The sequence below is a fragment of the Empidonax traillii genome, unplaced genomic scaffold (assembly GCF_003031625.1).
Source record: "Empidonax traillii isolate 1590-97213 ecotype Southwest subspecies unplaced genomic scaffold, ASM303162v1 scaffold158:size1480230, whole genome shotgun sequence".
Taxonomy (NCBI): domain Eukaryota; kingdom Metazoa; phylum Chordata; class Aves; order Passeriformes; family Tyrannidae; genus Empidonax; species Empidonax traillii.
In genome coordinates this window covers 769,849-787,223 of record NW_020955351.1, presented here as the reverse complement: position 1 = coordinate 787,223, position 17,375 = coordinate 769,849, and the positions used below count along the sequence as shown (strand labels likewise).

The window sequence follows — 17,375 nt, the reverse complement described above, 5'->3', positions numbered from 1 at the left end:
ATTAATTAATCTAAAAATTGAAATTGACTTGGTGTAAATGATCCAGCATTGGATTTTACTGTAACTTAAGTACTGGTACTGCTCATGGTTTATTCTGCCTGGAGTTTAATTTGTCCATTTACCTCCCCCTGTCATCATCTGTGGCCAAACACAATCGTGTATCCAGGTTTCAACTGTATTTTCAAGCTGTGGTTTCAAGGATTCTGGCTGTGATGGGAATCTGAAATGCAGAATTTGCAGTGTCACTGAACCCATCTCTTCTTTATCTTATGCCCAGGACTGATTTAGAAATGAGACAGTAATTGGAAAATTAGATTCATGAAATGTACCAATGTGACGTCCCGATATCCGCTCATGTGATGGAAATCTGGTGGTTATTCAACACAAGTTGTTTTCATTGCACACAGTCTGTCACCAGCTCCATATGCTCTACCTGGGATGTGGAGGTTGAGTCAGGGTCTTTTTTCCTTGACCTTACCATAAGCTAGAGAGACTCTGCAATATGAGCGTAAAGGATGGGAGAAGAGTCATTGAATCAATGATACAAGTGGAAAAGTTCTTGCTTTTCCAGGCTCAGTCACAAGGGCCAGTGCAGAAGTGACCCATCAGAAAATGGTAGACTGATGTATGAGAAACGCACAATTAACCTTGTTCTCTCTTCTTCTTTCCCTGTATCTCATGGCTGTGCTGGGTTTGCAAGTTTAGCAAACTAGAATGTGTTTGTGTCGTGGAGAGGAAGAGACATGACTAAGGACACATGGGAGCAATGACGGGGAGGAAGAAGTTTCTGGTTTTAGACAGCCACTTTTCTGATTAAATTCACTTTAAGCAGAGATCAAGTCAGCTGTCCTGCAAAAAAGGTTCAGAGGTGGTTAGGTAAGGTCCCTTTGCAGATCCAAAGCTGCCACCCTTCTGCCTCGGCTCTTCCAGCGAAAGGGAAAGCTTTCAGCTTTGGAAGCTATTTGTAAAGGTGGGTGCGGTGTCCAAGACTTATTCTTGTTAATGCTCTAACTTACTTTCCTGCTGCCATCACTGAACTGAAGTCACGGGCCAGCTGCAGGTCGGGTGCTTTCTGGTGTGATTAATGGGCTATTCACAACAAGAGTTTGAAATGCTTTATCCGTGTGTTAAATCTTGATGGACAAGAAGGAAGGTGGAGAATCTGCCCGGCTTTCCTTCTGTGTCATGCAGCAAGATAGTAATCCCAAAACAAGGACTAAAAGATGTTTCATTTTAAACTGGAATTATTTCGGTGTCGTGTGCTCACATCCTTCCTGTAGATATAGCACAGCTTTGAATGAGTTCCCATCGTGCTGTCAAGTCTGCTTATTTTCCTGTCAGGTCTTGATGTGGCTCCTGCAAAGGTTCTTCTTTAGAATTGTCTTGTTGGGTTGTTTTTATAAGTTAATGGTACAAGGAGAGAAAAAAAACGAAGGAGTGGTACTTAGGGGATGGCAGTTTGCATACACCTTGTCTACAGGGCTGACTGCAACACAGCCGAGACAGATTAGCACACCACTGCCTGCCTAAAACAAATAAACACCAGCTGTTTATCAGACAGGGCTCCGCTTTCTCCAGGAGGAGGTAAACAGATTTATGCAGATGAACCTCTGAGGTGCCCTTGCAGCAGAGCATCCTTCATGGCTACTCTGCCTTCCTTATGAGTTACAGCCAGGACAGACGAGCACAGAGGTGCAGGGTTAGCACAATAACACAGCCATCTGCACTGTGCCGGCGTGGTTTGTCACTGCTTTATGGCCAAAGCCCATCTTTAATGGTAATTTAGAATTTATCATAGTGCTGATCTCTCTGTGAATGGAAGAATTTGGTGTAAAATTCACTATTTTAGACCTATAGCATGTGAAAAAGCAATTTATTATAAATCACTTATTATTCCATTTGTGTCTAAAATGCTGTGAAGCAAAATTTATGGCCAATTGAGGTTGAGAGGAATTGTGATCAGCAAAAGTACTTTTCTGATTCTGCATTAAGATTGTCCAGTTGCTGTCAAACTACTTAACTTCAAGACCTTTTTATTTTTATAACCACCCAAGTTTATTTTAAATCCAGCAGTGCTGTGTGTATCCACCACTGCAAAAGGAATGCTCCCCTCTCAGTTCAACTCTGCCTGCTGCAATATTACCTTTAATTCTTCATATAAATTTTCCCTGAAGCTTCTCAGGTGACTTTAACATCTTGTTGCAAAATCTGGTCTTGAACACAGATGGGATATTATTTTAATAATGTAAACATAATTACACAGTTTGGATGCCAGCTCTCAGAAATGTCTGATCATTTATTAAGATGTTGTTGGGAGGAAAAATTGGAAGCTGAATGTTTTGGACAAGACCCTGCAGACTTCAGAAATAGAAGTTTGCTTCAGTTCTCATGGTGTTGCTCACAAGAAGTGTAAACATTCTCAAATAGTATTGCCAGTTATTCTGAGACAGTTTCCTTTTTACCTTTATTTCACACCAAACGGGACAATCAGATTGCAATTACTACATTTCTGAGTTTTTTGAAGTGTCCTTGGGCTCCTCTGAGTATAAGATCATTCTCCTGCAGCTTTCTTGACTGCTGCTATTCAGGAGACCAACAATGCAAATATGTGGTTTGTCAATACAGTAAGTCCAAGGTACTGTAGTGATGAGTGTTACAGAAATGCTTGCCAAGAGGAAGAGGAAAAAATCCTTTCTCTCTGCTCTGTGAAGTAAATTGGTGCCATTTGAGCTTTTCTTAGATTAGGACTTTCCTCACCCAAGTGCATCACTTAACATTTCAACACATAATATCTCAGATTTCTCAAGGTACTCCTTAAACACTCAGCTAAACCATGTGGAGAAGGCAAAGTCCACATGTGATTTGTTCTCCCTGGCTGTTGCTGCAGGTTTAAAGCCAGAATAATTTTGGATGTGCCTACCACCCTGTGCCTTAATGTTACAAATATTATTAATATTGGTAAGTAACACTTTTCAGTCTGTGGAACAATTAACAGAAAGGTCAATGGGAATTCCCCAGAGAGGCATCTTTCATTACAAGGCCCATTGCTTATGCAATCTCACGACATCCATCTTCCCAAACAAGCCAAAAGACCAGAGATGGCAGCTCCTTAAACCTGCCTCTGAGCTCCTAATTAAAAAGCTTAATTGCACAAAATCCATTAGGATGCTTGTCTTCTAACCCTTTGGAGTTTTGATGCCTTGTGTTACCTATGTTGCTGTGGGGCACATGCCCCCGTGGGTCGATACAGGTGCCTGTTTGGACACCTGGGTGGCAGGAGCTGGGGGCAGATTGGGATCTCTGTAAGTGACATGTCCCTGCAGTCAGTCTGAAACCTGGAGTCAGTCACCTCCGCCTCCTGCATCTGCAGTGCCCCAAGGAAAATGCACCTGAGCTAAGAGGTGCATACCTGGGCCAGATGGAAGGGATGGAAAAGACTCAAAAGTGGTCCAGTTTGTGAGCAAACATATTCAGGATTGTGAACGCTGCAGGGTGGGAGTGAGAAGAGGGCACTGTCTCGCATAATGCCTCTGCTTGGGGAGATCTGTCAGGCATCAGCTTTTGCTTACCAGGCACTGGAGAAAAGTGTACAGCTCTTCACTGCCCTGCCATGACCTTCAGGCTGAAGCTCGGGGTGGTCTGTGCTGGCAGAGTTCTCAAGGGAGGCAGTGAGCCTCACTGAAGGGCAGTTTAGAGAGATGAAGTTTTGGGTATTGTGCCTCCAGAAAACACTCGGGTGACTGTACATCTGTAGCTGCTTCCACAGTTTATTATGGGCATTAAAAGGCCTCTTTGTATTGATGAGGAGCTGCAGGGGTGCTGTGATGTCAGAAAGGTGCTTGGAGGTTTGGTGGCAAGTAGGTGTAGTATTGTTCCCAGAAGAGAATATGGAGACCCACAACTTCTCCCAGCAACCAGTGGCATTTAATCATGCCACAGCATTAGTGGATATCCCATAGTCACTTACCTACCCTTGTAGCTGCCTGATCCCTGGGCATATCCAGCCCTTAGGAATGACCTGTTAGCTGAGCAGACCAATTTTCATCGGCCTCTGTACCTTTGGTAAATTAATAGCTACTGCTCTTTCTGATTCTTCCTGAAACCTTGGTTGCTATTCTCTGTCAGTCCTCGCCGTCCTAAATGTCAGTGGAAAGGATCATTGAAACTAATGGATTCAGTTTGTCTGTTGTGCCAGTGACTGTATCCTGGGATGACCTTCTTTCTGAGGTAGCAGTTGAGTGGAAGGCTGCAGGGTCAGGGTCCTGCTGCAGGACAGTACTCGGTGCTTCCAGCCGGCTCCTGCTCATGCCCTACCTTGCTTGGGGGTCAGTGGTCCTCCTCTTCTTGAGAATGATTTGAGTTGCCAAGGTTCAACCTCAAAAATCTGCTGTGTTTGAGTTTAAACTAATCCTATTTGAAATGCAAAACTCAACAGGATCTTCTAATCTCACCCTGCCTGGCATCGGAAGTATGTGACCTTTGCTACTCCTCACAGGAGATGAATTATTTCCAAAGAGATTCAGGTCTTTGTAGCAGAATTTGCCCCAAAGGTTCCTCTCCCTGTGGACAAACTTGCCACGAGCTTATCATGAGAACGTGGTACACCTCAAGTACTTTCCTCACAGATGTTTTGCGTAAGACTAGCTCCATCCCAGAGATGGCTGCGTTCTGTGGGTGGGTAAAAAGATCCCTGTAGATATTTTTGCAAAGCAATTTCAGATCCCTTGCAGCTTGCAAGAAAATTGAATTAGTTGTTTTCCATTCCCTGAATTAACCCTGATTCATTCTTCCCTCAACCCTCTCCCTCTTCCTCCCCTCCCTCCAACAGATGTCCAGCATATTAAGAGGAGAGACATCGTTTTGAAGAGGGAGCTGGGAGAAGGTGCCTTTGGGAAGGTGTTCTTGGCAGAGTGTTACAACCTCAGCCCCACCAACGACAAAATGCTGGTGGCAGTGAAGGTAAATCCCAAGGGTGAATGGCAGAGAGTAGGGCAGGGGCTGGCTGGCAAAGTGATACTGGATGAGCCTGCATGGGAAAGGGAAGCAGGGGAGGGCTGGGGGCCACGGTTGGAGATTTATTTGATGCTGGAGATTGTGGTAAATCCACTTAGTCACACAAAGTTTCAGTGTTTCGCTTCAAGGTTGTCTGCTCTCACCAATGCCAAAACCTCCCTTCCTGTTGGCGCAGCCAGGAGACAGACAGGGAGGAGAAGCTGGTCTGGAAGCCGTGAGCTCCTGTGCAGCTGAAGCAGCGCAGTGTGAATCCACCTCCCTCTGTGAGACACTGGGGCCCTGCTCCTTCTGGATTTTATCTTTTTGCGTAACACGCAGAAGCTGAAACAAAACAAAGGACTCAGCAAAAATAAGTACTTAAAAGCTAAGCACGATGAACCAATTTTCTGGGATCAATTTGCCGCAAGATGGGTGAAGCAGCTCGGCTCAGCTCTACTCAGCTCCTGCTTGCCTAGCCACAGGTCGCTCCTGTTTTGCTTATTTTGAGCCAACACAAGTTCAGCTTGGCTTGTGCTGTGCTGCTTGCATCCTTGTGATAGTCCCCGTGTGAGCTGTGTCCCATCAGCGGGGCTCTGGGCAGGGGAGACCACTCAGTGCAGAACTGCACTCTCCTCTCAAGTGGCACCAGTTGACAGACACACATTGTCTAATCCCTTAGATTTAACCAATGCCTCCTAACTCCTTGGAACAACTTCTGCATTAGAACCAATGCTCTACAAGGGAAAAGGTTCCAGCACTCTCTCCAGGATGCTGGAGGCACCAGTTACTTGAGAGTTGTTCTAATCATTGGCAGCTCAAGTCTTTTTTATTTTTAAGCTCGTGTGTCCCCTTTTGCCCCGGCAGTGAAGTGCAAGATTGCACCTTTCACCTCTGAGACTGGTTAAAGCTGAGGCAGCGAAGACACCCATGTGATTAATTGCTTGATTACAGGGCTGGTACTGCCTCTCAGTGTCAACCATCCCCTAGCAAGCCTGGCTCTCGAGTCTCTTCTGAGTTGCATTTGCATGTAGGCAGAAACAGCATCTGAACTTGTTTCTCTTAATTGCTACTATGAGCTTACATCTCCAAAATGCCTTTCATCCTGCAAGATCATACAGTTCCAGCTGTATGAAGCAGGGCCTTGGAATCCTGCCAGCTCTAGGAGTGGCAGGAAAAAAAATCCCTCTAATTTGGGACACATTATAACTTTGAGGTAAAATAAAAAAAAATAAAAAAAATATATAGAAAGGCTTTACATATTAAGTTGAGATTTGGCTGCATTTCCTGAAGATCTTATGCTCCCGATAGAGGCTGAGAACTACCTCCCCAGTCACTGCAGCTCAGGGCAGCAGCAGGATATGCTGGTCAAGGGCAGCTGAGTCCACAGCCCAGAGCCTGCCTCTGCCCTGCTCTCAGGGACTCTCTCTCAGGGCCAAAGAAAGTGGCTGTGTTACTAACTCGGTTAAATGGACTCAGATTTTCAGTGAATCTAGAGGTTGCAGCCCTGCAGATAAGCTGAGTTTTAAAGTGATGACATGCAAAAGCTTCCTGTTTTATTCAGCTTGCTTCTAAAAGCATGCTAAGAAATGCACAAAAACTATATCCAGCGAAGAGTGTTGAGGTGACAAAGTCAAGTACTAGAAATGCTGGAGGGGCTGTATTCAGGGCATGTCCTTCGAACACAGATTTTTCATTTCTCTGTGAGCTGCTCCGTTGTGATGATCACTCCTGGGCTGAGAGCTTCCTAGATGTGAGTGTGCCTGTTTTCACAGCTTCCCAGCTAGTTGCTGGGGTTGTATCATCACCATTTTGCAGGGCATGGAGGGCAGATGGAGAAGCAGGAAAACTGAGCTGAAGGGATCCACTCAGGTGGAAGGAGTTACTGATCTCCCTTTCCAGCCCTATGGACAGCAGGTACCAGGCTCAGAGTGAGCCCTGCTGCAGCAATAAACACAGTGCTTGTGGAGACCTGGCCATGATGCCACATAAGAGGGGATTTTCCAGGTAATTTTGAAACAACTGGCACTTTGTGACAAAAGCTGCAACCTTGCAGATCCTCAGGGACTTGCCAGAAATTATGGAGGAATCGTGTGATGGAAGCACAAAAAAATCCACCCCAAATCTTTCCCGGGAGAGTTATTGCAGTGATTTTACTGAGACATCCCTTCTCTTCCTCTAGTTCTGGTCTTCTTTCCCAGTTCTATCCCTTCCAGCTCCTGTTTTCCTCATTTCTAAATGCTTGGTTGTTCAATCTTAGTAATGTGGGGGGTTTTAATAACTTCTTTTTGATGTGTCATATTTACAAACTTACAGTCCTAACACCTTGTAGAAATGATTGTGTGTGAAGGAGAGGAAACCTAAACTCACTGCAGCTTGAAATACTATGTGCAACCACAGGAAAAAGGGGGAGAAAAGTGATGGGGGAAGGGACTATTTCCCTGCAGAAAAATAGGGTAGCATCAACATTCTGAAGATATTAAATGCCTAAAAGGAATTGGGTGCCTGAGAAAAGGATGGATGCTTTGCCATCTGCACCGTGTAACTAACATTCATCTAAATATCTCTAGTCAAGCTATGCCAAAGGACAAAGAATTAAAATAGATTTACGCCATGTGTCTAGGAGTTTGGGGGCAGAAGAAGAAAAAGTAGTGTCCTAAGGCTTGGGGAACAACCTTGCAGCAGATCTGCTCCAAGGGGAAAAGCACCTGCTCTGAAGGACTCGCTACATCCAGCAGTACCATGGGCCAGCCAAGGTGCAGTAACCCAGTGTGCTGGGTCCTGTCCTCCAAACACAGCTTTCTGATGCTTAACATCTCTTTTTAAGCACAAATTGCACCTGCTCATGCCTATTCTCCTGTCTGTATGGGGAGATTGAAGGCACAGGGAAAATGGAGAAGGTATATTTGTGTGTGTAGGTAACAGCAGCACTACCTAGTGAGGGGGAACTGGTGCACATCAGACTGACTCAGGACAACTGGAACAAGTTTCCTTGAGTCTTTTACAGCTCCTGTTAGGCTGCACAGTTAAAAGTCAGAATTGGTCTTAAACAGTCCTGGCATGTAGAGGATGAGGAGAAAGTAACTGAGACACAGCAACTCAAAACCAGATTTGCCTCTTCATTTCCCTGAATGTTTGCAGAGACCGTGCTGATTCTCATGGCCATTTCATCTTGTCAGATGGTCTGGACTTCACCTTTTTTATCAAGTTCCCTCCCTTGATATCCTGAGATGACAACAAGCTGTTTTCAAACTAGCTCTCCATTGCAACTGCAGAATAATGCACAGACAAGCCAGACTCACTGGGAATTCCTCCCTGATTGCCAGCTGCACCCACAGCAACATCTTCATGGCAACTCTGCAATGTCAGGCTGGTCCTCACCAACTGGAGCCCTCAAGCTGCCCTGCAATGGCAAAGTGGCATGCTCAAATTGTGGAAGATGAGATATTCTCAATAAGGATACCAATTTCAGCATCAGTCTTCCAGGGGAGCTGTTATAAACAGCGGAGAATAAAACCATGATTTTAAAAATTATGAGAAAAGACTTGACAATGTCCTTCTTCGGAGGCAGTTTGAAAAATCCACACAATAACTGCACAGCCAGGCAAATCCATCTTCTGAATAAAGGCAGTGTAGTCAACTATTTCAAAATAAAAGACAGATAGCAAGGACTGGCTGGCTCAGGAATTTAATAATAATGAGATATGAAGCCATTCACCCCTAGGTCACCAGTACAAATTCTGCCCAAGTTGGGAATAATTGGAAGCTATTACCCTCTGAGGTGTGTTTGCTGCTGCCTAAGAAATGAGCTGGGGAACCCACTGGGCCGGTAACTACATAAGTGAAATGCTTAGGTGGTGCCACCAGCCCTCCCAGTGCAACGGGGCCAGTGGCAGCGGTTCCGCTCCCCTCCCTTCCTTACCAGCTCCCCTCTGACACTGTGACCCATTTGTTCTGCTTTTCCCTCGCCCGAGCCCACCCTGTTCGCGTCTGTGTCCCTCGTTTCAGGCACTGAAAGACCCCACGTTGGCAGCCCGCAAGGATTTCCAGCGGGAGGCAGAGCTGCTCACCAACCTGCAGCACGAGCACATTGTCAAGTTCTACGGCGTGTGTGGGGACGGAGACCCCCTCATCATGGTCTTTGAGTACATGAAGCACGGGGACCTGAACAAGTTCCTGAGGTAAGTGTGAAGGAGGGCGTGGGAATTGCTGTACGGCCACCCTAGGGTCAGTTCTGGCTCAGTGACATCATTCAGCGAGCTGAAGAATGAGAGATGGTTGTTCCGAGGACAGCTTGTAGGAGATGATGGTCCTCACCAGATCTAGTGCTTTATTAGCCCTGTCCCAACATCTCCTCTTAGGTAATCTCAAGAGTGAGCTGTGGAAACCAGGGGTTTCTTCTCCCACCTCAGCAAGTTTGAAGCTGTAGGAGGTGTGTCTGCAATCCTCTGCCCTTTTGGGGTAGAAGGACATGATGCCACAGCTGCCAGCAGCTGCAAGTCTTGTACACCCAGCAAAGCCTTGTTCTGCTGAAGCAGGAAGGCCACTTGCCATCACTGCCTCAGTCACCCCACTCCTGCTTCAATATCACAAGAACCAAAATATTCCTTTCAGAAACTTGCTGGAGTCTTGATCTGATTGGTATCCTGGGCATTTACTGATCTCTAGTTCTCATTGCTATATTCAAAAAAGACCTGAGAAATGTTGGAGGGGCCTTAGGCAGTGACTTTGGAGTCCATCCCTGATCCCTGGTCCCCATGCCTCATCAGACAGAAATCCCTTAACCAGTAGCACCACACTGCTCAAGAAGCCTGGCAAAGGCCTGAAAAAGAGCCGTAATTGCCTTCCCTGTCTTTAGAGAGATGTAAATTGCTGGAGCCCCCATTGCCCCCCGTCATTCAACCATTTCATCAGCCTGAGGCAGATCATTTGTGTGCCCCGCATCCACTGGCAGCAAGGGGCAAGGAGCAGCTGTGGGAGGATGTTTATGGTGCTCTTCTCCCATAAAACAGAAATTCCGCTCTGAAACCTGCGTGCAAGTGGAGTGGTACTTACCTCTTGAAATAATTAGTAGTTTTATTTCCCAATATTTAGAAAATTGGACCCTTGATATTTTCCTGTTTTGACTGCTAAGTGTGAATATGATTGCAGGAGGAACAAGAAGCTTGTGCGCTGCAGGTCTAGATCTGGGGTTGGGATACACTCAGTGAGTATTTTTCTACCATTACAGTCAGTTTCTGACCAGGAGACACTGGTTTTCCCCTGAGGTTTTCGCTTCTAAGCAATCACCTAGACCAGAAGAGATCTGAAGAAGGATCCTCGAGGTATTTTCTTTCATCTGTCAAGTAGTGAGAACCTGTGTGCAGCTCCATTGGGGCATTCACATGGCAGTGAATGAGCTGAGAACATTCCTGCATTGGTTTTCCTCCTCATTTTCCTCAGCTGTGAGTAGAATGAGTATGATTTTATAGCTCAGTCCCTGTCTCAGGCTCTGGATAGATCAAAGGCATCCTTGGCAAGGTAGGACGAGTGAAGGCTGCTGCTACACTGGCTTTACAGAGCTCCTCAGATCCACATTCAAGGGGGACCAGCCTTGGTTACCCTGGGACCCTCTCTTTTGGTAACTGCAAGGGCTCAACAACCTCCCAGCAGCAGCAGATTGAACTCTGCCTGCTGGCATGAAACCATAAATTGGACTGAAACATTATTTTAGCACAGATTAGTGATGTAGTGTTAAGGACAGTGCCTCAGCCTCACGACTGGAGGAAGGCAGTCTGAAAAAGAGCATGAGATATGGTGTTCTTCAAGTGCCTCACAAAGAAGAGTGGAAAATTGACCCATCATTTTTTCCTGGCAGAACCAGTAGCCTTAATTCCCTTAGAGAAGGCAGGTTTTACAGCTGAAGCACAACCTCTCACTGCTCAAGCTGACCTCTCAAACAGTATAGTCCAAAACAGGCTCTCTCACTGTCTCAGAAAGATGTCTTGTGCCCACTGCCAAAGCCTCATGGGTTTCCTTCACACAACAGTGTGTCCCTAAGGCTGATACCATGCTGGAGCCATGGACACCCTCATCCCTGTCCCAACCCTTCACTGGGACATGTCTGAGAAACTCTCATGCCTGATGAAATTTATCTCCAGTTTCACTGGAGAAAAAAGCTCCTTGTATTATCTTTGGCTTTTATGAAGGAAAAGAAACTTTCTAGATGTGTGGTCCCTGGGATTGCAGCTCCTCATCTTCCGCTTGCATTTAGCTGCCAGCTTCTCCTTCCTGTGCAGCCTTGGAGAAAGCAGATACATTCTCCCTCTCTGCATGCTGGTTTGTGGTAAGCAGTGAAACCCCTTTGCATCCCAAAGGAAGCTGGCTTTGGGAGCAAGGGAGCTTATACCCAGCAAACAGGAACTCGAAGTGCATAGGGGGACATGTGGAAAGGGAGCTGTGGGTTGGTTTATCAAGTCAGGTATCTGCTGGTGGGAAACTGTGGAACAGGGACTGCAAAGGGGTAAGAAAGGGTGGATGGTGCAGGGCTGCCTGGCATCCCTCAGCAAGCAGCAGTTTTGATAGTGTGATGATTCACCCAGCCTGCAGCAGGAGACAGTGACTCCCAGACACTGGAGGCTAGGGATGCTGGGAGTCTGTAACAGGCACTCAGATGGACTTCTCCCAGTTTAACTGCAGAAATTGGAAAAGCAGTAAAATGGAAGAGGCTCACTTTAGACTCAGTTTCCTAGAGAAAAGCACAATAAATAAATTCCCCCAAGTGTTTTTAGATCTTTGTGTGCTTCCAAGAGAACAAAGAGTTTTACTGGTCTGTAATATTGACTGGTGTGGCAAAGGGAAGCACTAGGATCCACACCTACCTGCTGGGTTAGTGGTGGCATGTGCTGAGATAGCTCTACACACCTCCCAGGGCCCCTGTGTATAAGTCTGTTGCTGAGGGTGCAACAACAAACCCTGCTGTCTGCACCAGGGGAGACTGCAATTGTGGTGTGCAGCCTAATAGAAAATACCAATAGACATGATCTTGGCGTTGAGAAATACAGGCATTCCTCTCCAGGGAGCACAGCATCCCTAGGGATGGTGTGTACAGGGGCTGGAGTCTGCCAGGGTGGGTGGGTGGCAAGGCTGGGTGTTCCCAGCACACACACCCGCTGCTCAGGGATCTGTAGTGACCACATCCCTCTCTGCTCACCAGGGATGTCCATCACTTCCCCCCTTCCCTTTTGTCACTGGTTTGATAGCTTTTGTTGTCTGTCTGGGACAGAGGCAATTTTGAAGTAGGGATAACTGGATATTGCCATTACAGACCCTCTCTGCAGTCTTTAGTAAGTCATTGCCACTCAGACAGGAAATAGGTTCTGTTGGAAAAGTTGCAAAGTTCTGGTGTTTTTGTGTCAGCCCTTCTGGTGAAGCAGCCCCACAGTCAGACTGTCTTGGGACAGAAGAGGAATTTTAGAAGAGGAAGTTAGAAGGGTGATTTTTTTCCCAAAAGCCTCCACCACTCTATAATGGAAAAAAACTCCAACAGTTCTTTAACAGGAAATCCACCCAATTTTATGGCCTCTCTCTAAAGCTGAATGAAACCTCTTTCCCCAAGAAAAGATGGACATACCCTTCTCATATTCCCTCCAGGCTTCTTGATACAACTAAATGTACTAATATCCTTCCTGTTTATATCATAAATGTGTTGATTCTTCTTTCCTCTGGATTATAACCATATGGGATGAAGAAAGGGAGTGGGATGGAGAAAGGGAGGGAGGGAGGGAGGGACATGTACATAGTAAAGAGGACATACTGAGATGTGTCCTGTATAGTAGGTTGTACAAAGAGCCAGTGAATTAAAGGTGTTGGCTTACCATGTTTTAAACACCACCTGTTCCCTTCAGACACAGACACTTCTTTGGGGGCCATTATTGTGTTTAAAAAAAGTGGCAGTAATGAGATAGTAATACATCCTTCACTTTTCACCTAGGAATGTTTACATTTGATGACAACAGGTATCAGCTGTAGCTAAATATGGTGTAACTGCAAGGCATGATTGGCACAAACTGTCCAGAACAGTTTTAGAAGCTATTGTTTGTTCTGCTTTGCTGTTTTTATCTAACCTGCTCAGTCCTGGCTCAGCTTCACCTGCTGTCACCATTTGTTGTCACCACCAAGTAATTTCCTGGGGTAAACATGTCTGTGGGCTATTTAAATAAGACATCAAACAGTCATTTCTGCATGCACTCTTCTGCAGCTTCTTCAGTAGTTCTTCCAGTGTGCTGCTGCTCCCACCATACCCACAGGGCTTCGAGATGCCTCTAGCAGCCCCGGCTCTGCTACTCTCACTGCTGCTCCCAGACAACTCATCCCACATTCAGCAGCACCACCCACTCATGGCTCCCAAAAAACACTCCTGGCTCCTTAGCAGTTAGTTCTGCAGTTTCTCTCCTCTTCCAGCTGTCCTTTCTACCAGGAGACGACCTTCAGAGCCATGTTCCCAGTGTTAGGGCAGCAGAAGGTAGCTGAAAAGGGAGGCATTTGAAAAATTGATGCTTGAACCCCAAACATCTGGATGCTCATTTCTTTGGTGCACCCTCAAGCCCAACACAATTCAGGAACAGAGATAAAGGTGGGAAACAGTTTGGATCTTGTGGTTTGTTGTTCAGTCCCATGTCAAGGAGGAGGGAAAGCTGTGAATATGCAGTTTCAATTTGCTGTCTCTCTGTGGGGTTACTGCTGATGACAGGGGTAAAATGCCAAGAATAATTTCAAAGAGAACAGTACGAAAGCCTCAGAGGAAATGCTGTACTGTGTCTTAGTCACAAGAGGGAAGGTCACAGCAACATTTCTTGCATTTCCCTAAATACAAGGGCTTTTGTTATTCTACTTTCACACAGGTTACCACAGGGCGAGCCCTATCAGGGGAAGAGACATCACAGAGGGAGTACGGCACGGAAAGGCTTGGTACATAGTGAGGAAGGGAACAAAAAGGGGACAGAACAGGAATAAGACTGACCTAAAGTCCTGCATTTACAATGCACCTTGTTCAGCAAAATATTTCCTTTTGTTGCACAGGATGTTCTCTGCATCTGCTGACAGCCAGGGTTAAACTTTGCTCCTGCGCTCGTGCTGTCACAGGTAACCTGTGATACCTTTGGGATAGTTCAGGATATAAAAGGGATTTTCCAGGGATGAAGCTGCTAGCATTCCTCTGAAACATTTTCTGTGATCTCTGGCTGTATTAATGTTGATCAGGAGGTGGTTGGTTGGTGATATGGAGGAAAGAAAAGGAGGCTGTTTGGGATTGATTAAAAGATTAGGTAGCAAGAATATGACAGCTGTGGGAGAAAAGTGGGTGATATCTCTACCTCTGGAAGGTTTTCACAGGTGTAAGAATTAATGTGTAAATATCCTGAGGTTCATTAGTTCTGTACAAGTATTACCAGAGAAGAGTGTCCATGTTGCATCAAGCCAGTGGTCCCACTGTTCTGGCATTCTGTCTCCATCTGTGGCCACAACAGGTTGTGTGCAGTAGACTAAGGATGCATAAGGATGTATGACACCCACTCACCCACCATATGTTCCCCCAGATTCCTGTTCCCTTAAGCTTTTCGTTCTTCCTTTCCACTGGAGCTGTGTGTACATCCTCACAGTGCAGAGCTGGGGTCCAAGTCCCCACTCCAGCGGGAACAGCGACCGTGTGGGATTCCCATCTCCTTGGTCACTTCTGAGGTGCAACTCTGTGCTTTCTGCTTCTTCCTCCCTCTAGGGCACATGGCCCAGATGCTATGATCCTCGTGGATGGGCAGCCTCGACAAGCCAAAGGGGAGCTAGGGCTATCCCAGATGCTCCACATCGCTAGCCAGATCGCCTCTGGAATGGTGTACCTTGCCTCCCAGCACTTTGTCCACAGAGACCTGGCCACCAGGAACTGCTTGGTCGGAGCCAACCTGCTGGTGAAGATTGGAGACTTTGGGATGTCAAGAGATGTCTACAGCACTGATTACTACAGGGTAAGGCAGCTCCAGCAGCAGTCTGATGCTCAGAGCAAAGGAAGACTAGGAAATGTTACAGTCAAGTCAGTTTTTGGAGCCCTTGGGCTCACTTGCTTTGTTATTTCCTCATTGAAATGTGTGCACAGATGTGTATCAGGCATCCCTAGACACTGATCTTACTCCTGTTCAGTCCTGGCCATGCTTGTAGTTCAGACATCCACGCAGATGCCTACACACAGACTCTCTGTGATACCCCAGCACACAGTCACATGCTTTGGGATGTCTCTGAAGTCATCCCATACTTACTGCCTATTTTTATTCCCTTTTTTTTTTTTTTTGAAGACATTGATAAATTAAAGGTAATCCAAAGAGATGATAAAGACTACAGGCTGTGACCTCTGGTGCTAGATTAAAGAAACTTAATACAGGGACCTAGAGGAAAGGCAACTGAAAGACTGACTGATAAGTGCATAAAATATGGAAGAGGAAATAATAGTCAATTTAGGTTCGACCTCAGAACACTTTTTTTTTTTCCAGCAGGGTCATCATTTAGACAGTGGAATAATTTTCCAGGGGTAGGTTGCTGAAAGCCTGTCATTAAAGAAATTCAGGAAGCAACTAGATAAAAATGCCTGGGTTTAGTGCAGAGGCTAATCCTGCACTTGTCTCTGGGGACAGACTCAATGAGCCAGGAACGCCTTTCCAGCCTCTTCTTGTGTGATTTGTGCTCACGCTGTCCCCTTGTCTTGCACACTCCTTTTGTACCTGTCTGCACTGTCCTGCCTGCCCAGGATGGCAGCCTCCCTGGGGGAACAAAGTGTTTCTCACCTTTCCCCAGCTACAGGAGAAGATGTGATGTGCAAAGTGTTTGAAGCACACTGGAGTAGGTATTTGTCTCTGGGCCATCCACCATCAGGGAAGGGCTTTTCAGGCTATGGAGCCGCAGTTTCCAGGCTGATGCTTGGACTAAGGCTGGTTTATTTCTGCCTACAACATGGATGTTTGGCTTTGAGGATGATTTCTATCAGCTACCCAAAGAAAGGGTTGACCTGTGGTCTTGATCTGATCCAGAAAGTTTTCATTATGTGATAGACAGCTGCCAAGTGGAGTTACTGTGTTTGGGAGGAGGAAAAACATGATCAGATTTGTGCTGAGACATATCACCTCTCCCAGGCCAGAACATTGGCTTACCACTAAGTTTAATTACCAGTGAGGGAAACAATCTTCACTGCACAGGAGAAAAGCCTGCGCTGGGAAAAGGTCCCAGTGCAGTTACTGGGCAGTGATGAGGAAAGAGGTGCTGTGGTCCCACCACTGCTCATACTTCAGGAAAGAGTGAGTAGGAAAGAGAAGAGCCCAGGGGAAGATGAGGAGCAGCACATGTGATTGATTGCCCATGTTCTCACCTGCCTTCTTCCCTTCAGCCCTGTTAGTCCTGCCCCAACCACAGCCAGTGTCACACTTTTGGGGACAATCCCACCTGAGCCTGTGTTCCTGCAGCACCGAGAGCTCTCTGTGTAGTGGGAGAATTTGCTGCTATTGACATGTGAAGGCTGGGAGGGCCCCCAAAAAGTGAGAACTGAGATTATTTCCACAGTTTTTTGTTGTTGGATTTTTCGTCTTCTCTATGGTGGTGTCCTGTAGACCTCATCCTGTCTGTGCAAAGTGCTTTGCTGAGGATGACTCCATGATATCTCATGCAGTGTTGTAAGTCTTTTTAGTGAACTTTTCTCTAAATAGACAAATTGCCATGTATGACTAAAGTAGTAACTAGTTATCACCTTTTTACCAGAACAAGAGCCAAGTTTCAGACCAGAACAGTCTTTTGTTCTTCACTGATTTTCCCTTCTTTGTTTTCACTTATTCTTAGTACTTTTAAAACTCTGGCTCACTAAGTTCATTCATGGACGCCTTTTCTCAAAGTCCAAAGAAGGGTCCTAGCAAAACAAGGTTCTGTTTGCCCACACTTATACTGGTGGCATGAGGGGCAGAGGGTTTATGTGATTTGCCCAAGGCCAAAGCAGGAGTGGCAGAGCTGGGAAGCCTACCCAGGCCAGCAAAGAGCAGAAGTCCAGAGGCCAAGGGTCCTTCAGCCCTCCTCCAGCCCCAATCCAACCACACTCCTCCCAGCAAATGAGCGAAGAAGCTCAAGTGGGAGAACTGAACTGCTTCTGTGTCTGAAGATTTGAACTTTTAAAGACTTTGGTGCTGTCCCTGGTCACATCTACAACCTTCCTGGGGAAGTTCCCAAGTCTGTTTCCCGGTGTTTGTTCACAGCACCTCTCCCCTTGCGCACAGCCTGCAATTGCCACCAGTAGGACCTGGAGTGAAATTCTGCTTCATATGGTTTCTAGAAAGCATTGCTTGGTTTGTCTGAGCTGCAGCCCTGGGAGAAACGGTAATTTG

At 46.2% G+C, this 17,375-nt stretch overlaps 1 protein-coding gene across 2 annotated transcripts in view; it reads left to right on the top strand.

Annotated features, from left to right (window-relative positions):
* NTRK3 (neurotrophic receptor tyrosine kinase 3) overlaps positions 1–17,375 on the top strand; it is a 215,013-nt gene that overhangs the window by 169,061 nt on the left and 28,577 nt on the right. For both annotated transcript variants that reach the window (XM_027884977.1, XM_027884976.1), the window contains exons 13-15: positions 4,829–4,959; positions 8,998–9,170; positions 14,744–14,987. In XM_027884977.1, the coding sequence (XP_027740778.1) occupies positions 4,829–4,959; positions 8,998–9,170; positions 14,744–14,987 (548 nt within the window). The remainder of the gene's footprint in view (positions 1–4,828; positions 4,960–8,997; positions 9,171–14,743; positions 14,988–17,375) is intronic.